Source organism: Phyllobates terribilis, unplaced genomic scaffold (assembly GCF_046119375.1).
Source record: "Phyllobates terribilis strain yellow unplaced genomic scaffold, ASM4611937v1 Scaffold_11__3_contigs__length_659146591, whole genome shotgun sequence".
In the NCBI taxonomy this organism is placed as follows: Eukaryota; Metazoa; Chordata; class Amphibia; order Anura; family Dendrobatidae; genus Phyllobates; species Phyllobates terribilis.
The window spans coordinates 621705757-621732878 of NW_027362771.1; the positions used below are offsets into that span (position 1 = coordinate 621705757).

Below are 27122 nucleotides of genomic sequence, written 5' to 3' on the forward strand. Positions count from 1 at the left end.
GAGGAGGTGGAGGAAGATGCTAGTGACGACGAGGTCAGGTTGCGCCTTCCTGGACAGAGACGTAGTACTGGAAGCACGTCAACAACTGCATCCTCAAACACAACTCTGCCTCTCACCACAAGTCGTGGTGGCTCTTCAGGTCGCATGGGTGCTAAGCCTTGCATAGCCTGGGCATTTTTTCAGATCGATAAAGATGACCCAACTCGTGTTATCTGTAACATTTGTCAGCAAAAGCTAAGTAGAGGCCAAAAAATACATAGTTTGAGTACTTCATGCATGAACCGGCACATGGACATGAAGCATAAGTTGCAGTGGGAAGCTCAGTGTGCTACAATGCGGCCTAGCCGGCCGGGCCAATCACCGTCTGCCATATCTTGTGCATCCGCGGCCTCTTCATCCTCTGTGACTGGGGGGACAGCAGTCACACCTGTTTTGGGGCGCAGACCTGCCACCTCTTTACCCGCAACAGCCAGCGTGATTGGCAGGTCATCATTTTCTTTGGAGGTGGTAACACCAGCTGGTGTTGAGCGCTGTCCGACATCGATAGCACCACCTTTGGATCAAGGCAACCTAACATGTCCGCCTGCATCTTCCTCACAGACCGGCAGTTTGCCGGGGACACCCTTATCAACCCCGTCTAAGCACAATAGCCAGCCCTCGGTCCCTCAGATGTGGACAAGTAAAAGACCATTTCCTCCTAGCCATGAGAAACTAAGAGGTTGAATTTCACCATCTGCAAGCTCTTGGCTACAGAAATGCTGCCTTTCCGCCTGGTGGATACAGAGGATTTTCGAGACCTTATGTCCGTCGCAGTGCCCCAGTACCAGATGCCCAGTCGGCACTACTTCTCAAAGAAAGGTGTGCCTGCGCTCCACCAGCATGTCGCACACAACATCACCGCTTCTTTGAGAAACTCTGTGTGTGACAGGGTGCATTTCACCACAGACACTTGGACGAGTAGGCATGGACAGGGGCGTTACATGTCGCTGACTGGGCACTGGGTAACTATGGTGACAGCAGGACAAGGGGCTGCTGTCCAAGTCTTGCCGTCCCCACGAGTTGTGCGTCAATCCTCTTTATGTCAAAGTTCCTCCACTGCTTCTGCCTCCTCAACCTCCTCTCGGTCTTCCACCTGCACCCAAAGCCTGTCTGGTCATGCCACAAGCTTTCTAACTGCGCAGAAGGGATCCTGCACACCTCCTTACTATGCTGGCAGTAGGGCTCAACGTCATCAGGCGGTTTTTACATTGAAATGTCTGGGAAATGTGAGTCACACAGCTGAGGAGTTGTGGTCAGCTCTGGAGAACCAATTTCATGAATGGTTGTCTCCACTGGACCTGAAACCAGGGAAGGCCGTGTGCGACAATGCTGCAAACCTGGGTGCGGCCCTTCGCCGGGGCAATGTCACACACGTGCCTTGTATGGCTCACGTGTTGAACCTGGTTGTCCAGCAATTTTTAGCCCACTATCCCAGACTAGATGGCCATCTGCAGAGGGCACGGTCGCTGTGTGCTCACTTCCGCCGTTCGCATCCCGCAGCTCAGCGACTTACATCTCTACAGAAGTCGTTGGGCCTGCCACTTCACCGGCTAAAATGCGATGTGCCTACCCGGTGGAATTCAACTCTGCACATGTTGCAGCGACTGTGGCAGCACCGACAAGCCCTGGTGCAATACGTTCTGACGTATAGCCTGGGCCAACGAGATTCAGAGGTGGGGCAAATCACGCTGGAGGAGTGGTCTCAGATCAGGGACCTATGCAGCCTTCTGCACAGTTTTGAAATGGCGACGAAGATGTTTAGTGCTGATGATGCCATTATCAGCATGACTATTCCAGTGATTTACATGCTGGAGCACATGTTAAACAGAATTCAGAGTCAGGTGGTGGCACAAGAGGAGGTGGAGGAAGTAGAGGAGGAGGAGCTGTATGCGGAAGGGCTAACATCTGCAAGGTCCAGACGGTCGGCAGCACCAAGGCGGCAGGCATGTGAGGGTGGGGGAGATGGTTTTACCAGGGCGCATGGTAGCAGCCAAACTAGTGAGGAAGGTGCAGGAGCCCAGGAAGAAGTGGAGGACGAACTGATGGAAGACTCATCAGATGAGGGAGACCTTGATCACATTTCTGTTGTGCGAGGTTGGGGGGAGAGGACAGAGGAAGGAAGCATGATTGTTACCTCGCCACCAACACAACAGGGACTTGGTGCTCCTGGATGCGCAACACACATGAGTGCCTTCTTGCTGCACTACCTGCAACATGACCCTCGAATTGTGAGAATTAGAAATAATCCTGACTACTGGGTTGTCACACTGTTAGATCCCCGGTACAAAAGTAAATTTGCAGAAATTATTCCTGCCATAGAAAGGGATGCACGCATGCAGGAGTATCAGCAGAGACTGTTGCAGAATATTACATGTGCTTTTCCACAAAATACCAGTGGTGCACGTAGTGAATCTCACAGTTCCAACTTGCCAACCGTGGGACCGTCAAGTGTTCAGCACTCAAACCGTAACAGAACCACAGTATCTGCTGGTAACATCAATTTTGCGGAATCATTTCACCACTTTTTTAGCCCATCCTTTGCAAGGCCACAGGAGACAAGAAGTCTGACACATAGTCAACGCCTAGAGACGATGGTACAGGAGTATCTCCAAGTAAACATTGAAGCCACGACTGTGTCACTGGACCCTTGCTCTTTTTGGACTTCCAATCTGGATAAATGGCCGGAGCTAGGCACTTACGCCTTGGAGATCTTGTCATGCCCCGCAGCCAGCGTTCTGTCTGAACGTGTGTTCAGCGCTGCTGGTGGTGTGCTGACAGATAAGCGCACGCGGCTCTCCACTGATAATGTAGACAGACTCACGTTCATAAAGATGAACAAATCATGGATCCGAAACGACTTTTCTACCCCTGTGTCATCCTGGGGAGAGTAAAAGCTTGATGATTGGTTAAAATCACCCTACCAACCGTTTTAAGCTTTCAAATTACTAATCATGTTTATCTGTATCTTGACTGGAAAATAATTTGGGCTTTGTAGCAGTGTGCAGCACTGATCCTATTAGGCCATCTATAATAAGCTTCACCAGATTTAAAATTAAAAATAATTTTTAGCTGCATCTAGCCCGGAAAATAATTTTGGGGCTCCGAGATGCGCAAGACACATAAGTGCCTTCTTGCTGCACTACCTGCAGCATGACCCTCATATTGTCAGAATTCGAAGTAATCATGACTACTGGGTTGCCACACTCTTAGATCCCCCAAACTTTTCGATCAACCTTTTCATTTTAATAAAGACCAAAAAAATGGTCATTTTTGAAATTATAAGCATTAGCAGGTTGTTAGAAACTGAAATCAAACAGTTTTCAACTCAAAACTTTATTCTAGGTGATGTTACATTTTCACATAGGACCCCTTGTTCGAAAGGAGCTTCTGAACTCTCTCGTCCATTGAATTTGTCAGGTTTTGGATGGTTTCTGCTTCAATTGTTTTGCATGAGGACAGAATACCCTCCCAGAGCTGTTGCTTAGATGTGAACTGCCTCCCGCCATCATAGACACTCCTTTTAATGATGCTCCAAAGGTTCTGAATGGGGTAGAGGTCAGGGGAGCATGGGGGTCACACCATAAGTTTGTCCCCTTTTATGCCCATATCAGCCAGAGATGCAGATGTTTTATGTGCAGCATGAGATGGTGCATTATCATGCAGAAAAATGATCTTGCTGTGAAATACACGGTTCTTCTTCTTGAACCATGGCAGGAAGTGCTGTTTGAGAAAATCCACATACATTATGGAGTTCATCTTTAGCGCCTTCAGGGATCCTAAAGGGGCCAACAATCTCTCTCCCCATGATTCCAGCCCAAAACATTACTCCACCTCCTCCTTGTTTGCGCTGTAGCCGTGTTTGCGTGGGGTGTCCATCAACCAGCCATCCTCCACTCCATTCATCTGGACCATCGAGCGCTGCACGGCACTCATCCGTGAACAAAACAGTTTTGAAATCAGTCTTCATGTAATGTTTGGCCCACTGGAGCCGTTTCTGCTTGTGTGAAGTGGATAGAGGAGGTCGACAGAATGGCATATGCACAGCTGCAAACCTCTGAAGGACCCTGCATCTTGTTGTTCGGGGGACGTTGGAGGCACAAGCAGCTTCAAAAACTTGTCTGCTGCTATGACAAGGCTTTTTTGCCGCTGCTGTTTCAACCTGACGTAATTGCCTGTAGGAAAGAGTCCTCAATTTGCCCTTATCAGCACGCACACGTGTGTACTGTGAATCAGCTACATACTTCTTGATTGCCAAGACACTTCATCCTGATCATCGCACAATGTTGATTGTAGTCATGCCTTGACCTAAACACTCCACAATTTGTTGCTTCTCAGCAGCCGACACATCCTTTTTCTTTCCCATTTTGGCAGAAAATGTAGGCTGCTTAATAATGTGAGAGAGCCTTCTTAAGTAGTCTTGCCTTTCATTGGACACACCTGCCAAACTAATTAGCACAGGTGTCTGCAATTGCTTACAGTGATCTAAAGAGCCCTGACACACATCACCATCAATGAGTTTAACTGACAAACAAACAAATTCTTCCCTTATCACTCCTAAACACTTTTTGCATAATAATTTGGAACGCGGTGTACATGTGCTTTTCCACAAAACACCAGTGGTTCACGTAGTGAATCTTACAGTTCTAACTTGCCAACCGTGGTCTGTATGGAATTGTTCAATAAAGGGCCCAAAATTAAGATAACAGAGATGGGAGAGGTCTCTATGAATAGGAATTCCTAAGTATTTGATACCCTGTGAGGGCCAGGCAAAGGGAAAGTTGGACTGGATGGAATCCTATATGGATTTAGGGAGGGAGACATCGAGGGCCTCAGACTTCGCTGCATTGATTTTAAAATTTTACCATGTAACAAAGTGATCTATTTCAGCCATAACAGCAGGGATGGATATATGTGATTGAGTGATATATACTAGGACATCATCAGCAAATAGAGAGCACTTGTACTCGGTGCCTCCCACCTCAATCCACCTAATATTGGGGTTATGGCGAATTGATGAGAGCAGGTGCTCCGTCACTAGGATGTATAAGAGAGGGGACAGAGGACATCCCTGCCTTGTCCCATTGGTGATTGTGAAAGGTGATGAAAATGTTCTGACGCACCCCCTGGGCCTTGGGACACCCGGAGCCGGACCCTTTTTGGTGGATGCTGGTGGTTGTAGTCTTCGTGGCGGCGATCCGGTTCCGTGGCTCAGGGCAATCAAACCAGTGGCGGAACTATTTATGTGGTTTTGATGTTTAAATGTCCGACTACGCCACACGTGGATTGCGGTCAGAGTGAACCGCCGCTACAGGGCAGACCGCTAAGGCTGGTGTTGTGGGTGCAGCAGAGCGTAGCATAACTCCCCACGGGAGGAGTATAGCCTCAGGGCAGTGTATGCGGAGGATGGGGGTGATGGTGCAGGGCAGCAGCAGTAACGACACGGAGTCAGTGATGCAGTTCAGGGCCTTTACTCACAGTTCTTATTATCCAGACCACGTCTGCAGGTAACGGCTGCCCACGTCGTACTGTGCTCACCAGGTGAGGGGCTCAGACAACTCCCAGATAACTTTGGAGCGCTTCACAGGACCCCCTTTGTGTGTCCTTTGTCTGGCCTTTCTTACGAACACTTCTGTCCGGCTGCCTCGGGCCTCCTCTTGGTAAACTTGGCGCCAGTTTCCCTGACCCTATGTGGTGCCTTCCTAGCGGGTGGAGCAAGGGGCTGCGCCACATAAAATGTCAGAGCCTCCGGTTTCTAGCTGAGGGTCGTTTCCTGCCTCCACTAGTTCGGGGACCGGTCTCCCCCTTTGGCCTGACCCCTCCACGCAGGTGGATTCGGGCGTGCGGTGGCGACTCGCCCGTCCGCACCCCTGGGATCCCTTCATTCCTCGTTCCTGGAGCCTTCTCCGCTCCTCTTCCTTCCTTCTCCCTCTTGCAGGCCTGGGCCTCTGTTACTAGGCCCGCCTCCGGAGCAGAGCTCATGCAGAGCCCCTGCTCCCTGCCACTTCTGCTCAGACTTCTCTGCACTGAACTAAGATGGTGCCCACCTTTTATACTCCCTTCTCAATGCACCCAGGAACTGCTTCCTCCCTGCTCCTGCACTGCAGGGTTCCCCTTCCTCAGTGTTCCCTCCCCCCACTCCAGCCAGGGACAGGGACTGTCGTGCCCATCTCAGGGGCATATTGGTCGCCCTGCCCCACGGCAATGTGGTGTAATGCATGCAGGTGTCGGGTCCTGATCCACACTCCATCCTTATCTGAGAGTGAGATATCACACCTCTGGGTGAGGTGCAATACGTCTGTAGCAACCGAGCCCTCGGTGCTACAGTTCCATTTATCTTCAGCCTAGGTGACGTATTGTGATACAGGGCCGTGATTTTGGCTATAAAAGGGTCCCCTAGACCCCTACCCCAAGCTTTTTAAGAGAATCATATATGGCGTGCCAGGAGACTCTATGGAATGCTTTCTCAGCATCCAACGAGAGTATCTACTTACAAATTTTTAACTGCATCTAGCCCAGGAAATACTTTGTGCCTAGTAGCAGTGTCTGCTAGTCAGCGGACTATCCCGGCTGTTAAGCAAGCTACACCACCTGTAGTTTGGACACTTAATTTTTTCAAAGGAAATGCTTCGGGACCACGGGATACTTAGTGAAGAGCATCAGGAGGCACCCCAAGGCATAGGGGCTGGGACTGGCACTAGGATGCCTTGCGGTGGACAGCCGAGCTCGATCCTTATAAAAGCTTTTTAACTGCAGCAGCTTTAGTGGACGCTACTGGAGCTGGAATTACGCGGCTGCTGGCATGAGACTTGCCCTCCAATAGATCCTTGTAAATGGATTTAAAGTGTATTCATTCAAATTAGAGGGACAATTTAAATTAAAAAGCTTAGAGCTGCCTCCACCACAGGGGGGCTCTCTCGACCCACCAGCGGACAGGCACCAGTATTGGGAGAGGGGGGCTGGCCGTCAGGGTTCACCGCGGCTCTGGCACAAACCCGGCGACACGGAGGTGGCACGGGCAGGAGCGGACTGGCCGTCTCGGCTTCTCACTTTTTGGATTTTAGAAGGGCATGACATGACTATATCTGTGTCTCCCCCTCCTTTTACTCCTCCACCTCTTTTCTTTTCGCATGACTATATGTACTTGTCACTTTTCCATGTGTTAGTTGTGTCTTCTGAGCAGTTTGTCAGCTTTTGGACACCTTTGAAGGTGTTTTCTATGTGTTTCTATGTGTTTTTGTTTGCCTGCCATTGGTTTTAACGGTGTTCGAAGGTGTTCGACGAACAGTTCGACGAACAGTTCGGCGAACATACGGGTGTTCGACGAACCGAACCGAACTCGTACACTACGGGGGTGGCTCAACACTATTGGTGATATCAACTTCCTGCTTGTGACACATTAGTATATGGGAGGGTGAAAACTTTTCCAGATGAGTGGTGACCATGGTGGCCATTTTGAAGTCAGACATTTTGGATCCAACTTTATTTTTTCAATGGGAAGAGGGTCATGTGACACATGAAACTTATTGAAAATTTCATAAGAAAAACAATTGTGTGCTTGGTTTTAACGTAAGTTTATTCTTTCATGAGTATTTTACAAGTTTATGGCAACTTATAAAATGTGTTCAAAGTGCTGCCCATTGTGTTGGATTGTCAATGCAACCCTCTTCTCCCACTCTTGACACACTGATAGCAGCACCGCAGAATAAATGCTAGCACAGGCTTCCAGTATCCGTTGTTTCAGATGCTGCACATCTCGTATCTTGATGGTATGGTGTGGTATATGGGGTACAAAGATAGCGGGGCCATTCTTCATCAATGGAAACCTCAATGCCACGGGATATCTGAAATTGCTACATGATGATGTGTTGCCATCTTTATGTACTGAAGGTGGCACGTTCCCTGAGTTTTTACAACAAGATGGTGCACCGCCACATCATGGGTGTCAGGTCCGAGCTTTCCTACATGAACAGTTTCCTGGAAAGTGTATTGGTCATCGTGGGCCAGTTGAATGGCCACCAACGTCTCCCGATTTGACTGCCTTAGACTTTTATATTTGGGGTCATCTGAAGGCAATTGTCTATGCTGTGAAGATACAAGATGTGCAGCATCTGAAACAATGGATACTGAAAGCCTGTGCTAGCATTTCTTCTGCGGTGTTGCTATCAGTGTGTCAAGAGTAGAGATGAGCGTTGTTCTACTCGAACTGTTCGCCAATCTCAAATTCGAGCTGTTTTGGGCGGTGTTCGAGCCGTTCGGCGAACACGAAAAATTTGAGAAAAATTCGGCTGTTCAAGGTTATGTTCGATAACTGTTCGTGCACCAAAATCATAACTGGATTTTTTCTCAGTAATGATGAAAATTAATGTTAATACGCAGTTTGAGTGTACAGCGAGGTGGGGGGAGGGGCAGGGGATGGATCTCTGCAGGAACAATGAAGATCTCCATTTTTTTTTCTCTTTCCCGCATTTGCAGTGGGGAGGTGCAATCTGTCAGCCTATCAGCAGCGCACACACGGAGCGAAGTGCTTTTTTTCACACAAGCAAGGGCATGTGTCATTGGCAGTGTATGTCACATGTCCTTGCCCTATAAGACCAAGCCATTTTCCCCGTCGCCACCATTTTCTCACTGCTGCAGCTGCATGTTAGACGGCACCGCTGTTGCTGTGTGCGCTATACCTTGTTAATTTCAAGCAAATTTTCTCACAAATCTACAGATAGCTTGCGAGTAGGGAATAGTTGTGATTGCAGTCCTTTTAAGGACTAGGTTACAGCATTTCCTACGACTTTTATCAGGCAGGTCTGTGCTCTTAAATAGATAGATTGTGGGAGTAAAGACTAATTGTAATTGGAGTCCTTTTCAGGACTAGGTTACATCAGTTAAGCTAATCCTTATTGGCCTACTGCAGAGTGTGTTAGTCAGTGGAGTAGCCTATCTGTGTTGCAAGATATACCACCTGTGTATAGAATACCAATTTTTTTACTGCACCTAGTGAAGTAAAATCTTTTGGGCATAGCATCATTCTATTAGTCCATCTATACTGACCTCCATCAGGTTGCAAATTGAATATAATTTTTTTCTGCATCTAGCTCTGAAAAAATATTGGGCTTCTAGCTGTGTGTGGGACTTGGTCTATTAATCCATCTATACAGACCTCCATCAGGTTGCAAACTGAATATATTTTTTTCTGCATCTACCTCTGAAAAAATATTTGGCCTTCTAGCTGTGTGTGGGACTTGTTCTATTAGTCCATCTATACTGACCTCCATAAGGTTGCAAACTGAATATAATTTTTTTCTGCATCTACCTCTGAAAAAATATTTGGCCTTCTAGCTGTGTGTGGGACTTGTTCTATTAGTCCATCTATACTGACCTCCATAAGGTTGCAAACTGAATATAATTTTTTCTGCATCTAGCTCTGAAAAAATATTTGGCCTTCTAGCTGTGTGTGGGACTTGTTCTATTAGTCCATCTATACTGACCTCCATCAGGTTGCAAATTGAATATAATTTTTTTCTGCATCTAGCTCTGAAAAAATATTGGGCTTCTAGCTGTGTGTGGGACTTGTTGTACTAGTCCATCTATACTGACCTCCATCAGGTTGCAAACTGCATATATTTTTTTCTTCATCTACCTCTGAAAAAATATGGGGCTTCTAGCTGTGTGTGGGACTTGTTCTATTAATCCATCTATACAGACCTCCATCAGGTTGCAAACTGAATATATTTTGTTCTGCATCTACCTCTGAAAAAATATTGGGCTTCTAGCTGTGTGTGGGACTTGTTGTATTAATCCATCTATACAGACCTCCATCAGGTTGCAAACAGAATATATTTTTTTCTGCATCTACCTCTGAAAAATATTGGGCTTCTAGCTGTGTGTGGGACTTGTTGTACTAGTCCATCTATACTGACCTCCATCAGGTTGCAAACTGCATATATTTTTTTCTGCATCTACCTCTGACAAAATATTTGGCCTTCTAGCTGTGTGTGGGACTTGTTCTATTAGTCCATCTATTCTGACCTCCATAAGGTTGCAAACTGAATATAATTTTTTTCTGCATCTACCTCTGAAAAAATATTTGGCCTTCTAGCTGTGTGTGGGACTTGTTCTATTAGTCCATCTATACTGTCCTCCATAAGGTTGCAAATTGAATATAATTTTTTTCTGCATCTACCTCTGAAAAAATATTTGGCCTTCTAGCTGTGTGTGGGACTTGTTCTATTAGTCCATCTATACTGACCTCCATAAGGTTGCAAACTGAATATAATTTTTTTCTGCATCTACCTCTGAAAAAATATTTGGCCTTCTAGCTGTGTGTGGGACTTGTTCTATTAGTCCATCTATACTGACCTCCATAAGGTTGCAAACTGAATATAATTTTTTTCTGCATCTACCTCTGAAAAAATATTTGGCCTTCTAGCTGTGTGTGGGACTTGTTCTATTAGTCCATCTATACTGACCTCCATAAGGTTGCAAACTGAATATAATTTTTTTCTGCATCTACCTCTGAAAAAATATTTGGCCTTCTAGCTGTGTGTGGGACTGGTTCTATTAGTCCATCTATACTGACCTCCATAAGGTTGCAAACTGAATATAATTTTTTTCTGCATCTACCTCTGAAAAAATATTTGGCCTTCTAGCTGTGTGTGGGACTTGTTCTATTAGTCCATCTATACTGACCTCCATAAGGTTGCAAACTGAATATAATTTTTTTCTGCATCTACCTCTGAAATAATATTTGGAATTCTAGCTGTGTGTGGGACTTGTTCTATTAGTCCATCTATACTGACCTCCATAAGGTTGCAAACTGAATATAATTTTTTTCTGCATCTACCTCTGAAAAAATATTTGGCCTTCTAGCTGTGTGTGGGACTTGTTCTATTAGTCCATCTATACTGACCTTCATAAGGTTGCAAACTGAATATAATTTTTTTCTGCATCTACCTCTGAAAAAATATTTGGCCTTCTAGGTGTGTGTGGGACTTGTTCTATTAGTCCATCTATACTGACCTCCATAAGGTTGCAAACTGAATATAATTTTTTTCTGCATCTACCTCTGAAAAAATATTGGGCTTCTAGCTGTGTGTGGGACTTGTTCTATTAATCCATCTATACAGACCTCCATCAGGTTGCATACTGAATATATTTTTTTCTGCATCTACCTCTGAAAAAATATTGGGCTTCTAGCTGTGTGTGGGACTTGTTGTATTAGTCCATCTATACAGACCTCCATCAGGTTGCAAATTTAATATAATTTTTTTCTGCATCTAACCCAGCCAATAGTTTTGGCCTAATACCACAGTTTGGCCACTCAGCTCTGCTCGGTTCCCATCCATTGTTTTTTTGTGCAAACAACTCCAGAGTTGTGAATTAGTTAACCACCAAAATGAGTGGAAAAAGGTGTGCTGCTGGTGGAAAGGGGAATAGGCGTGTTGGGAAGGGGAAAAAAGGTTGTGTCCGTGGGGTAGGTGTTAAAGCAACAGTAACATCTGCAGAAGAAAGACCATCTTCCAGCCAAACTAAAATGTCTACTTCTTTCAGCGGTCAATGTGATAAGATCCCTTTCTTACGGCCACGCCAATCGCTACAAATTCCAGATGAGGCACAAAAACAGCAGGTGCTTCAACGGATATCAAGTGCTTCTTTAAGTGGGCTCTCCTCCACATGAACTTCAACATCACAAATACTCCAGTCCTCAAAGGTGTCACCCCAATCGCACTTGCTTCCTCACAGCTCCCAAATCTCCAGCTGCCCGTCTGAGTATAAGGTAGAACAGATGGTTGAGTCTGGAGAGCTGTTTACTCATACTATAGCCTGGGAATCAGAGGTCGACTACAGCGCTTCTGTGAATCCAGACGAGGAAATGATCTGCACTGATGCCCAGAATCTTTATGAGTCGGATCCAGGACCAGACGCAGAAGGTTCTGACCATAATGTAGACCCTCATTCCCAAACTGTAACTCCTGTTGGTGGAGACAATGAGGAAGACGATGATAAGACTCAAATACCTGATTGGAGCGACAACTTTAGTTTTTTGTCAGGGCAGGAACAGGTTGGCTCTGAGGACGACGGGTGTGATAACGCACAGGGTGATGATGATGAGGTTGGAGATCCCACTTACTGTCAACCCACAGTTAGCCAAGAGATGAGGTCAGCAGAGGAGGTGGAGGAAGATGCTAGTGACGACGAGGTCAGGTTGCGCCTTCCTGGACAGAGACGTAGTACTGGAAGCACGTCAACAACTGCATCCTCAAACACAACTCTGCCTCTCACCACAAGTCGTGGTGGCTCTTCAGGTCGCATGGGTGCTAAGCCTTGCATAGCCTGGGCATTTTTTCAGATCGATAAAGATGACCCAACTTGTGTTATCTGTAACATTTGTCAGCAAAAGCTAAGTAGAGGCCAAAAAATACATAGTTTGAGTACTTCATGCATGAACCAGCACATGGACATGAAGCATAAGTTGCAGTGGGAAGCTCAGTGTGCTACAATGCGGCCTAACCGGCCGGGCCAACCACCGTCTGCCATATCTTGTGCATCCGCGGCCTCTTCATCCTCTGTGACTGGGGGGACAGCAGTCACACCTGTTTTGGGGCGCAGACCTGCCACCTCTTTACCCGCAACAGCCAGCGTGATTGGCAGGTCATCATTTTCTTTGGAGTTGTAACACCAGCTGGTGTTGAGCGCTGTCCGACATCGATAGCACCACCTTTGGATCAAGGCAACCTAACATGTCCGCCTGCATCTTCCTCATAGACCGGCAGTTTGCCGGTACACCCTTAGCAACCCCGTCTAAGCACAATAGCCAGCCCTCGGTCCCTCAGATGTGGACAAGTAAAAGATCATTTCCTCCTAGCCATGAGAAAGCTAAGAGGTTGAATTTCACCATCTGCAAGCTCTTGGCTACAGAAATGCTGCCTTTCCGCCTGGTGGACACAGAGGATTTTCGAGACCTTATGTCCGTCGCAGTGCCCCAGTACCAGATGCCCAGTCGGCACTACTTCTCAAAGAAAGGTGTGCCTGCGCTCCACCAGCATGTCGCACACAACATCACCGCTTCTTTGAGAAACTCTGTGTGTGACAGGGTGCATTTCACCACAGACACTTGGACGAGTAGGCATGGACAGGGGCGTTACATGTCGCTGACTGGGCACTGGGTAACTATGGTGACAGCAGTACAAGGGGCTGCTGTCCAAGTCTTGCCGTCCCCACGAGTTGTGCGTCAATCCTCTTTATGTCAAAGTTCCTCCACTGCTTCTGCCTCCTCAACCTCCTCTCGGTCTTCCACCTGCACCCAAAGCCTGTCTGGTCATGCCACAAGCTTTCTAACTGCGCAGAAGGGATCCTGCACACCTCCTTACTATGCTGGCAGTAGGGCTCAACGTCATCAGGCGGTTTTTACATTGAAATGTCTGGGAAATGTGAGTCACACAGCTGAGGAGTTGTGGTCAGCTCTGGAGAACCAATTTCATGAATGGTTGTCTCCACTGGACCTGAAACCAGGGAAGGCCGTGTGCGACAATGCTGCAAACCTGGGTGCGGCCCTTCGCCGGGGCAATGTCACACACGTGCCTTGTATGGCTCACGTGTTGAACCTGGTTGTCCAGCAATTTTTAGCCCACTATCCCAGACTAGATGGCCTTCTGCAGAGGGCACGGTCGCTGTGTGCTCACTTCCGCCGTTCGCGTCCCGCAGCTCAGCGACTTACATCTCTACAGAAGTCGTTGGGCCTGCCACTTCACCGGCTAAAATGCGATGTGCCTACCCGGTGGAATTCAACTCTGCACATGTTGCAGCGACTGTGGCAGCACCGACAAGCCCTGGTGCAATACGTTCTGACGTATAGCCTGGGCCAACGAGATTCAGAGGTGGGGCAAATCACGCTGGAGGAGTGGTCTCAGATCAGGGACCTATGCACCCTTCTGCACAGTTTTGAAATGGCGACGAAGATGTTTAGTGCTGACGATGCCATTATCAGCATGACTATTCCGGTGATTTACATGCTGGAGCACATGTTAAACAGAATTCGGAGTCAGGTGGTGGCACAAGAGGAGGTGGAGGAAGTAGAGGAGGAGGAGTTGTATGCGGAAGGGCTAACATCTGCAAGGTCCGGACAGTCGGCAGAACCAAGGCGGCAGGCATGTGAGGGTGGGGGAGATGGTTTTACCAGGGCGCATGGTAGCAGCCAAACTAGTGAGGAAGTTGCAGGAGCCCAGGAAGAAGTGGAGGACGAACTGATGGAAGACTCATCAGATGAGGGAGACCTTGATCACATTTCTGTTGTGCGAGGTTGGGGGGAGAGGACAGAGGAAGGAAGCATAATTGTTACCTCGCCACCAACACAACAGGGACTTGGTGCTCCTGGATGCGCGACACACATGAGTGCCTTCTTGCTGCACTACCTGCAACATGACCCTCGAATTGTGAGAATAAGAAATAATCCTGACTACTGGGTTGCCACACTGTTAGATCCCCGGTACAAAAGTAAATTTGCAGAAATTATTCCTGCCATAGAAAGGGATGCACGCATGCAGGAGTATCAGCAGAGACTGTTGCAGAATCTTACATGTGCTTTTCCACAAAATACCAGTGGTGCACGTAGTGAATCTCACAGTTCCAACTTGCCAACCAAGTGTTCAGCACTCAAACCGTAACAGAACCACAGTATCTGCTGGTAACATCAATTTTGCGGAATCATTTCATCACTTTTTTAGCCCATCCTTTGCAAGGCCACAGGAGACAAGAAGTCTGACACATAGTCAACGCCTAGAGACGATGGTACAGGAGTATCTCCAAGTAAACATTGAAGCCACGACTGTGTCACTGGACCCTTGCTCTTTTTGGGCTTCCAATCTGGATAAATGGCCGGTGCTAGCCACTTACGCCTTGGAGATCTTGTCATGCCCCGCAGCCAGCGTTCTGTCTGAACGTGTGTTCAGCGCTGCTGGTGGTGTGCTGACAGATAAGCGCACGGGGCTCTCCACTGATAATGTAGACAGACTCACGTTCATAAAGATGAACAAATCATGGATCCGAAAAGACTTTTCTACCCCTGTGTCATCCTGGGGAGAGTAAAAGCTTGATGATTGGTTAAAATCACCCTACCAACCGTTTTAAGCTTTCAAATTACTAATCATGTTTATCTGTATCTTGACTGGAAAATAATTTGGGCTTTGTAGCAGTGTGCAGCACTGATCCTATTAGGCCATCTATACTAAAGCTTCACCAGATTTAAAATTAATAATAATTTTTAGCTGCATCTAGCCCGGAAAATAATTTTGGGGCTCCGAGATGCGCAAGACACATAAGTGCCTTCTTGCTGCACTACCTGCAGCATGACCCTCATATTTTCAGAATTCGAAGTAATCATGACTACTGGGTTGCCACACTCTTAGATCCCCCAAACTTTTCGATCAACCTTTTCATTTTAATAAAGACCAAAAAAATGGTCATTTTTGAAATTATAAGCATTAGCAGGTTGTTAGAAACTGAAATCAAACAGTTTTCAACTCAAAACTTTATTCTAGGCGATGTTACATTTTCACATAGGACCCCTTGTTCGAAAGGAGCTTCTGAACTCTCTCGTCCATTGAATTTGTCAGGTTTTGGATGGTTTCTGCTTCAATTGTTTTGCATGAGGACATAATACCCTCCCAGAGCTGTTGCTTAGATGTGAACTGCCTCCCACCATCATAGACACTCCTTTTAATGATGCTCCAAAGGTTCTGAATGGGGTAGAGGTCAGGGGAGCATGGGGGTCACACCATAAGTTTGTCCCCTTTTATGCCCATATCAGCCAGAGATGCAGATGTTTTATGTGCAGCATGAGATGGTGCATTATCATGCAGAAAAATGATCTTGCTGTGAAATACACGGTTCTTCTCCTTGAACCATGGCAGGAAGTGCTGTTTGAGAAAATCCACATACATTATGGAGTTCATCTTTAGCACCTTCAGGGATCCTAAAGGGGCCGAAAATCTCTCTCCCCATGATTCCAGCCCAAAACATTACTCCACCTCCTCCTTATTGGCGCTGTAGCCGTGTTTGCGTGGGGTGTCCATCAACCAGCCATCCTCCACTCCATCCATCTGGACCATCGAGCGCTGCACGGCACTCATCCGTGAACAAAACAGTTTTGAAATCAGTCTTCATGTAATGTTTGGCCCACTGGAGCCGTTTCTGCTTGTGTGAAGTGGATAGAGGAGGTCGACAGGATGGCGTATGCACAGCTGCAAACCTCTGAAGAACCCTGCATCTTGTTGTTCGGGGGACGTTGGAGGCACAAGCAGCTTCAGAAACTTGTCTGCTGCTATGACAAGGCTTTTTTGCCGCTGCTCTTTCAACCTGACGTAATTGCCTGTAGGAAAGAGTCCTCAATTTGCCCTTATCAGCACGCACACGTGTGTACTGTGAATCAGCTACATACTTCTTGATTGCCAAGACACTTCATAACGATCATCGCACAATGTTGATTGTAGTCATGCCTTGACCTAAACACTCCACAATTTGTTGCTTCTCAGCAGCCGACACATCCTTTTTCTTTTCCATTTTGGCAGAAAATGTAGGCTGCTTAATAATGTGAGACAGCCTTCTTAAGTAGTCTTGCCTTTCATTGGACACAGCTGCCAAACTAATTAGCACAGGTGTCTGCAATTGCTTACAGTGATATAAAGAGCCCTGACACACATCACCATCAATGAGTTTAACTGACAAACAAACAAATTCTTCCCTTATCACTCCTAAACACTTTTTGCATAATAATTTGGAACGCAGTGTACATGTGCTTTTCCACAAAACACCAGTGGTTCACGTAGTGAATCTTACAGTTCTAACTTGCCAACCGTGGTCTGCATGGAGTTGTTCAATAAAGGGCCCAAAATTAAGATAACATAGATGGGAGAGGTCTCTATGAATAGGAATTCCTAAGTATTTGATACCCTGTGAGGGCCAGGCAAAGGGAAAGTTGGACTGGATGGAATCCTATATGGATTTGGGGAGGGAGACATCGAGGGCCTCAGACTTCGCTGCATTGATTTTAAAATTTGACCATGTAACAAAGTGATCTATTTCAGCCATAACAGCATGGATGGATATATGTGACTGAGTGATATATACTAGGACATCATCAGCAAATAGAGAGCACTTGTACTCGGTGCCTCCCACCTCAATCCACCTAATATTGGGGTTATGGCGAATTGATGAGAGCAGGTGCTCCGTCACTAGGATGTATAAGAGAGGGGACAGAGGACATCCCTGCCTTGTCCCATTGGTGATTGTGAAAGGTGATGAAAATGTTCTGACGCACCCCCTGGGCCTTGGGACACCCGGAGCCGGACCCTTTTTGGTGGATGCTGGTGGTTGTAGTCTTCGTGGCGGCGACCCGGTTCCGTGGCTCAGGGTGGTCAAACCAGTGGCGGAACTATTTATGTGGTTTTGATGTTTAAATGTCCGACTACGCCACCCGTGGATTGCGGTCAGAGTGAACCGCCGCTACAGGGCAGACCGCTGAGGCTGGTGTTGTGGATGCAGCAGAGCGTAGCATAACTCCCCACGGAAGGAGTATAGCCTCAGGGCAGTGTATGCGGAGGATGGGGGTGATGGTGCAGGGCAGCAGCAGTAACGACACGGAGTCAGTGATGCAGTTCAGGGCCTTTACTCACAGTTCTTATTATCCAGACCACGTCTGCAGGTAACGGCTGCCCACGTCGTACTGTGCTCACCAGGTGAGGGGCTCAGACAACTCCCAGATAACTTTGGAGCGCTTCACAGGACCCCCTTTGTGTGTCCTTTGTCTGGCCTTTCTTACCAAACACTTCTGTCCGGCTGCCTCGGGCCTCCTCTTGGTAAACTTGGCGCCAGTTTCCCTGACCCTATGTGGTGCCTTCCTAGCGGGTGTAGCGAGGGGCTGCGCCACATAAAATGTCAGAGCCTCCGGTTTATAGCTGAGGGTCGTTTCCTGCCTCCACTAGTTCGGGGACCGGTCTCCCCCTTTGGCCTGACCAATTCACGCAGGTGGATTCGGGCGTGCGGTGGCGACTCGCCCGTCCGCACCCCTGGGATCCCTTCATTCCTCGTTCCTGGAGCCTTCTCCGCTCTTCTTCCTTCCTTCTCCCTCTTGCAGGCCTGGGCCTCTGTTACTAGGCCCGCCTCCGGAGCAGACCTCATGCAGAGCCCCTGTTCCCTGCCACTTCTGCTCAGACTTCTCTGCACTGAACTAAGATGGTGCCCACCTTTTATACTCCCTTCTCAATGCACCCAGGAACTGCTTCCTCGCTGCTCCTGCACTACAGGGTTCCCCTTCCTCATTGTTCCCTCCCCCCACTCCAGCCAGGGACAAGGACTGTCGTGCCCATCTCAGGGGCATATTGGTCGCCCTGCCCCACGGCAATGTGGTGTAATGCATGCAGGTGTCGGGTCCTGATCCACACTCCATCCTTACCTGAGAGTGAGATATCACACCTCTGGGTGAGGTGCAATACGTCTGTAGCAACCGAGCCCTCAGGGTGCTACAGTTCCATTTATCTTCAGCCTAGGTGACGTATTGTGATACAGGGCCGTGATTTTGGCTATAAAAGGGTCCCCTAGACCCCTACCCCAAGTTTTTTAAGAGAATCATATATGGCTTGCCAGGAGACTCTATGGAATGCTTTCTCAGCATCCAACGAGAGTATCTACTTACAAATTTTTAACTGCATCTAGCCCAGGAAATACTTTGTGCCTAGTAGCAGTGTCTGCTAGTCAGCGGATTATCCCGGCTGTTAAGCAAGCTACACCACCTGTAGTTTGGACACTTAATTTTTTCAAAGGAAATGCTTCGGTACCACGGGATACTCAGTGAAGAGCATCAGGACTCACCCCAAGGCATAGGGGCTGGGACTGGCACTAGGATGCCTTGCGGTGGACAGCCGAGCTCGATCCTTATAAAAGCTTTTTAACTGCAGCAGCTTTAGTGGACACTACTGGAGCTGGAATTACGCGGCTGCTGGCATGAGACTTGCCCTCCAATAGATCCTTGTAAATGGATTTAAAGTGTATTCATTCAAATTAGAGAGACAATTTAAATTAAAAAACTTAGAGCTGCCTCCACCACAGGGGGGCTCGCTCGACCCACCAGCGGACAGGCACCAGTATTGGGAGAGGGGGGCTGGCCATCAGGGTTCACCGCGGCTCTGGCACAAACCCGGCGACACGGAGGTGGCACGGGCAGGAGCGGACTGAACGTATCGGCTTCTCACTTTTTGGATTTTAGAAGGGCATGACATGCCTATATCTGTGTCTCCCCCTCCTTTTACTCCTCCACCTCTTTTCTTTTCTCATGACTATATGTACTTGTCACTTTTCCATGTGTTAGTTGTGTCTTCTGAGCAGTTTGTCAGCTTTTGGACACCTTTGAAGGTGTTTTCTATGTGTTTCTATGTGTTTTGTTTGCCTGCCATTGGTTTTAACGGTGTTCGAAGGTGTTCGACGAACAGTTCGACGAACAGTTCGGCGAACACACGGGTGTTCGACGAACCGAACCGAACTCGAACACTATGGGGGTGGCTCAACACTAGTCAAGAGTGGGAGAAGAGGGTTGCATTGACAATCCAACACAATGAGCAGCACTTTGAACACATTTTATAAGTGGTCATAAACTTGTAAATTACTCATGGAAAAATAAAGTTACATTAAAACCAAGCACACCATTGTTTTTCTTATGAAATTCTCAATAAGTTTGATGTGTCACATGACCCTCTTCTCATTCAAAAAAATAAAGATGGATCCAAAATGGCCAGATTCAAAATAGCCGCCATGGTCACCACCCATCTGGAAAAGTTTCCCCCTCCCATATACTAATGTGCCACAAACAGGAAGTTGATATCACCAACCATTCCCATTTAATTTAGGTGTATCCATATAAATGGCCCACCCTGTAGTAAGTGATCATTGTGAAAGTTCACTTGGTAATGAGGTTTTTTCTTTCTTGTTATTTATTGCCAGAGAAAGAAATATGTTTCAAAATCGAAGCACAAGGAGCATGCGCATTGTAAAAAAAAAATAGTCTGTGCCTCATGTTCTTAAATTTGGCTTCAGGTACAGAAGCTGGGCCTTGGACCTCTAGGCTAAGATTAGCCACATGTCAGGGCTCCACACGACCTCATGACTGGGCTTTAAGTTTAACATATGCTGAGCCTGTTTATCCTCATTTCTTTTTTGGCGGAGTAACATTGAGACGCTTTTCTATGCTGTCCTCCAGTCTATCTACTCCATTCATTCACAGTACATTGCGGGACGCTGAAGGGAGAAGACGCGGCTGGGAGCTGACCGGAAGAGACCGGAGAGCAGACCGGGGGCAGCCGGAGAGGTGAATATACAGGTTTTTTTTTATTTTTAATGTTTTAATTCTTTTTTTTACTATAGATGCTGCATTTAAAGCATCTAAGTTGTTCACACATTATAAATCCATGCCGGTTGCATGGATTTATATAGTGTGATCAACTTGTCAAGCACTTTTCAAGTGATGCTCAAAATCGCTTGGAAAAGTGCTTGAAAAAATGCATGCGAAAACGCTGAAAAAACGCTTCTCTCTGGCAGAAAGAACGCATGTAAATCTGCATGCGTTTTTTTCTGCAAGAGAGAGGCAAAAATGCTCTGCATCAAATCTGCTATGTGGGCACATAGCCTCAAGCTTTGTCGGTTAATCCTTTGTTTACACAGATCCTAGAAGATAGGGTAGTTCTGGAATCAGCCTTTCTTCACAAGGTGGCTTCAAAGTTCCAGAGAAGGCAGGAGATTTGGCAACCTTCTTTCTGTGTTAATCCAAGGAAGAGCAATAGGAAAGCCGATGTCCCCGTCAAACAATATGTAAGGTTGGGATATGAGCATCACCTTATACCCTTTAAGACACAATAGGATTGATCTGGGATCTTCTGCTCTCCTTTCCTTTAGGGAAAGAGTTCTATAGGCTGTATTCCCGCCTTACGGAAGAAGAAGAAAAAATCGTGTAGTTCTTTTAATGGTGTGTATAACTATTAAGTGGTTTCCTCTCATGCTCTGTAAACAACTGAGGTGGTAGAGAGCTGTCGCCCTTCTATTCTGTAGCTTTCCTGTCCTTGAAGGGTGGATCCCCTCTCGTGTGGTGCTGCCATGGGCTCAGGAAAATCACATTACCATTAAGTAATTTGGTGATTTTGTTGCAGAACTTTTGAGAAGTTTTTGATTTTTGAGTGGGATTTGAGTGTTTCTGTTCAATTTCTCCTCAGTTTCCACCCTAAAAACTCATGAAGTACATTGTTTTGACCATGTCTTTTGAAAGACAACTGGCAAAAAAATATGGAATGTGAACATATTCAGGCATCTTTTTGAGCGTTTTGCCAACATTTTTGCTTAAAAAAATGCTAACATTTTCTTGATAAGTATACAGTGGTGTGAAAAAGTGTTTGCCCCTTTATGATTTCTTATTCTTTTGCATGTTTGTCACAGTTAAATGTTTCAGATGACAAAACAAATTTAAATATTAGAGAAAGATAACACAAGTGAACACAAAATGCAATTTTTAAATGAAGGTCTTTATTATTAAGGGAAAAAGATTGCCCCCTAAACCATTAACTGGTTGGGCCACCCTTAGCAGCAGCAACTGCAATCAAGCAGTTGCAATAACTGGCAATGAGTCTTTTACAACGCTCTTTAGTAATTTTGGCCCACTCATCTTTGCATTGTTGTAGTTCTGCCACATTGGTGGGTTTCCGAGCATGAACCAACTTTTTAAGGTCATGCCACAGCACCTCAATTGTCAGGACTTTGACTAGACCACTCCAATGTCTTAATTTTGTTTATCTTAAGCCATTCAGAGGTGGACTTGCTAGTGTGTTTTGGATCATTGTCCTGCTGCATAACCCAAGTGCGCTTCTGCTTGAGGTCAGGAAAAAATGTCTGGACATTCTCCTTTAGTATTTTTTAGTAGACAGCAGATTTTATGGTTCCATTTACCACAGCAAGTCTTTCAGGTCCTGAAGTAGCAAAACAGCCCCAGACCATCACACTACCACCACCATATTTTACTGTTGGTGTAATGTTCCTTTTCTGAAATGCTGTGTAACTTCTACACCAGATGTAATCGGACATACTGTACACCTACCAAAAAGTTCAACTTTTGTCTCGTTAGTCCACAGAGTATTGTCCCAAAAGTCTTGATGATCATCAAGATGTTTTCTGGCACAACTGAGCAGAGCCCTTGTCTTCTTTTTGCTCAGGAGTGATTTTAATCTTAAAACTCTGCCATGCATGCCATTTTTGCCCAGTCTGAGGCAAGTGAGGCCTGCAGTTCTTTGGATGTTGTTGTGGGTTTTTTTGTGACCTCTTGGATGAGTCACCGCTGCACTCTTGGGGTAATCTTGGTCAGCCAGCCACTCCTGAGAAGGGTCATCATTGTTCCATATTTTCTCCATATTAGTGTGAACATAGCTTAAGGCTCTATGGCTGAATAAACAACTGATGGGTATGGATACCGCAAATCAACTCTCAAATTTCCAAAGTTTTTGTGAGGATGCGCAAATATGGCAAGATTTAGATTTAAAAATTCACTCAATCGCAAGGGCAAAATTTTCGCCAGATCAAAGCTATTTGATACAAATTGAATGTTCCTTGTTATGCTGTGGAATCTCTCCAGACCCCCATAGACTAATAAACATAAGATGTTAAAATAAAAATAATAATACAAATGTCATTGCTCACTTGTTCTACTTTCCACGCAACCCTGACGCACAGCTGTCCTCTGCTCCTTATTTCTTGCCTTCCCCTGTAGCACGTTGTCAGGTAACAGCCGAGGGATCCTGCAGATATCTCACCGCTGCCACCAATTTGACTGGGAAGAACTGGGGGATCTTGCAGATATCTTCCAGCTGATGGCAAGTTGTCATGAGCAGCACTCTGCTGCCTCCAATCGTAAGGACAATTATACAATTGACTGCCACGGCTGCTTTAGCTGATTGTCCGGCTATTGGGGAACTCATGGAAAATGTAGAGTATATACACATCTGATTCCAATGTATGGAATGCATATATATATATATATATATATATATATATATATATATGTATATATATACAGTTAGGGCCATATATATTTGGACAGAGACAACATTTTTTAATTTTGGTTCTAGACATTACCAGAATGAATTTTAAACAAAACAATTCAGATGCAGTTGAAGTTCAGACTTTCAGCTCTCATTTGAGGGTATCCACATTAAAATTGGATGAAGGGTTTAGGAGTTTCAGCTCCTTAACATGTGCCACCCTGTTTTTAAAGGGACCAAAAGTAATTGGACAATTGACTCCAAGGCTATTTCATGGACAGGTGTGGGCAATCCCTTCGTTATGTCATTCTCAATTAGCAGATAAAAGGCTTGGAGTTGATTTGAGCTGTGGTGCTTGCATTTGGAAGGATTTGCTGTGAAGTAAACATGTGGTCAAAGGAGCTCTCCATGCAGGTGAAACAAGCCATCCTTAAGCTGCAAAAACAGAAAAAAACCATCTAAGAAATTGCTGCAATATTAGGAGTGGCAAAATCTACAGTTTGGTACATCCAGAGAAAGAAAGCACTGGTGAACTCATCAATGCAAAAAGACCTGGGCACCCACGAAAGACAACAGTGGTGGATGATCGCAGAATAATCTCCATGGTGAAGAGAAACACCTTCACAACAGCCAACCAAATCAACAACACTCTCCAGGAGGTAGGCGTATCAATATCCAAATCTACCATAAAGAGAAGACTGCATGAAAGTAAATACAGAGGGTTCACTGCACGGTGCATGCCACTCATAAGCATCAAGAATAAAAAGGCTAGACTGGACTTTGCTAAAAAACATCTAAAAAAGCCAGCAGAGTTCTGGAAGAACATTCTTTGGACAGATGAAACCAAGATCAATCTCTACCAGAATGATGGAAAGAGAAAAGTATGGCGAAGGCGTGGTACAGCTCATGATCCAAAGCATACCACATCATCTGCAAAACACGGCGGAGGCAGTGTGATGGCTTGGGCATGCATGGCTGCCAGTGGCACTAGGTCACTAGTGTTTATTGATGATGTGACACAGGATAGAAGCAGCCGAATGAATTCTGATGTATTCAGAGCAATACTGTATGCTCAGAAACAGCCAAATGCAGCCAAACTGATTGGTCGTTGTTTCATACTACAGATGGACAATGACCCAAAACATAAAGCCAAAGCAACCCAAGCGTTTATTAAAGCACAGAAGTGGAATATTCTTGAATGGCCAAGTCAGTCACCAGATCTCAACCCAATTGAGCATGCATTTCACTTGTTAAAGACTAAACTTCAGACAGAAAGGCCCAAGAACAAACAGCAACTGAAAACCACCGCAGTGAAGGCCTGGCAGAGCATCAAAAAGGAGGAAACACAGCGTCTGGTGATGTCCATGAGTTCAAGACTTCAGACAGTCATTGCCAACAAAGAGTTTTCAACCAAGTACTAGAAATGAATATTTTATTTACAATTATTTAATCTGTCCAATTACTTTTGGTCCCTTTGAAAACAGGGTGGCACATGTTAAGGAGCTGAAACTCCTAAACCCTTCATCCAATTTTAATGTGGATACCCTCAAATGAAAGCTGAAAGTCTGAAATTCAACTGCATCTGAATTGTTTTGTTTAAAATTCATTGTGGTAATGTCTAGAACCAAAATTACAAAAATGTTGTCTCTGTCCAAATATATGGACCTAACTGCATATATATATATATATATATATATATATATATATATATATATATATATATATAATACAGTACGGTCTTTGTTAATCTTCTCAATTACCCCGGAAAAGCTAGCTGCCACCACTAGTCATTTACACAGGACGATTGGACACCCGTTATGAGTAGCATATGGCTTTGGTGATGCGGTTTATAGAACAAGAGTAGCAAAGCTAATATATTTCATATATTTAATCCAAAAAGTTGGGAGTGTTTATAAAATATATGAAAAATAATACACAAGAAGACATTACAGTAAGGCACATACAATTACATAAAATAAATAGTAATAACTAAAAAAAGTACTAAACCTGTGTTATGGAAAAGGCACAGATCTTGGTAGAGGGAAACTCTCCTTTTAGGAAAATGATACATAAATACAGCGAACTGAGTCTTTCAGAATTGATAATGATTACAATTCAAAATCTGTATTTATCAATTGTAAGTCATGTCCAAATACCTCACCTGGTTGACCTTATTGATTTCCAAGTAAGTGTTCTTCGAAATCTTTCCTTCTCAGTTTTATATTTTATGGCCGCTCAGGCTTCATAACACGGCAGTGACCAAATGATACAAGCTAAATATATTTTTTTTCTCCATTTATAGATTCCTTGAACTGTTTCAGATGTTCATGGGACCAATGGCCCAATCTTGAAAAATCCAAGTGTCTACCAAAGCCTATAGAGTTTCTGTCTTATGAGGATCAATTAGGAGCCACCTTAGCTGCAACTGCCATAATGTCATCTATTATTCCAGCTCTTATCCTGTTTTTTTTCATTTATTACAACAATTCACCACTTGTGAAAGCCAGCAATTACTCTCTAAGTTGTCTTCTATTGATATCCATCAGTCTCTGCTTCTTCTGTTCTTTAGGTTTTATTGGTTACCCTGATCATGATAAATGTCTCCTACGTCAGGTATCTTTTGGTCTGGTCTTCACTCTCTGTGTTGCATGTATTTTGGCCAAGACGATCATGGTGGTTTTTGCTTTTATGGCTACTAGACCAGGAAGTAGTCTAAGAAAATGGACTACCCTAAAAGTCTCCTACTCAATTATCTTTATATGCTTCCTTCTACAGCTAATATTGTGTATTACTTGGATGTCAGTGGATCCTCCATTATCTAAATTCAACACAGAAGATAAAGCAGAACTCATTATTATTGACTGTAATGATAGGTCCATCGCATTCTGGGCCATGCTCGGTTATCTCTTTCTTCTGGCTACCATTAGCTTCATTATGGCTTTCTTGGCAAGAAAACTTCCAGATAGTTTTAATGAAGCTCAGTTTATTACCTTTAGTATGTTGGCCTTCCTTAGTGTTTGGCTATCCTTTATTCCTGCCTCTCTTAGTGCTCAAGGCAAATATACAGTCGCCATGGAGGTGTTTGCCATCCTGGCATCCAGTTGGGCATTGTTGATCTGTATGTTTTTTCCTAAATGTTTCATTTTACTGTTCAGACCAGAGATGAACTCCAAAGAATATCTGATGAGAAATAAAGATAAAGGCGCAATAAGCAAATTGTAGACAGATTTTGCAACCACAAATTATGGTAACTGTTATTTTAATGAAAGCTATGAAAGTAAATCTTGATCAATGATCTTCTAAAAATCATTTAAACACCCGGTAGATTTAAGTATATTGAACAGCATCCAAATAGGATGATGATGTATTAATTGTATTAATAATGTATTTTACCAAATATAAATTGCTATGTTTCAATCTATTTCATGTCTTTGTCAAGCATGCAAATGGAATATAGGTCAGGATTAAAGGGGCACAAGTCTGGAGTCATTCTCTGATCCTGTTTGTACAAAGTACAAGAAACTACAGCAAAACCAAAGAAATTAGCCAGACAATAATTTGATATGTATGCATAATATAAGAGCATGTTCACACTAGCCATTTAACAGAAAAAACCTAAGATAGAGACAAAATGATCATATACCCTGCTATCTCGTTTGTCTGCTAAATGGCCACAGTGTCAACAAGCTCTTTTACGTTGTATGTAAAACAACTTGTGCTCCGGCTCATTTCTTTATTTTTGCCAAATTCCACACCAAAGAAATTGTCAGCAGACTCCAGGATGACAATGATGAAGATAATGATCCTGTGATGGACATTGCCTGGAAACCAGACAGGGGTGCTGAGGAGGTGAGGTTATCATAGGACAAGGGTGTTAGCATTGGTAATACACAGCCCAATCAAACTGTAAGTAAAAGGTCCTGTAGAACAAAATGAGCTTATTCTGTGGTAAACTGTGGAACAGGTGATGTCACAACTGTTAGTCATGATTAGAGATGAGCGAATTTGTTCGGCGAACGATCGCAAGTT

The 27122-nt window shown here is 45.1% G+C and overlaps 1 protein-coding gene across 1 annotated transcript in view; it reads left to right on the forward strand.

Annotated features, from left to right (window-relative positions):
• LOC141167409 (extracellular calcium-sensing receptor-like) overlaps positions 1–26315 on the forward strand; it is a 94505-nt gene extending 68190 nt beyond the window's left edge. The window contains exon 5 of the mRNA XM_073654815.1: positions 25396–26315. Coding sequence (XP_073510916.1) covers positions 25396–26315 — 920 coding nt within the window. The remainder of the gene's footprint in view (positions 1–25395) is intronic.
• Positions 26316–27122: the final 807 nt, after the last annotated feature.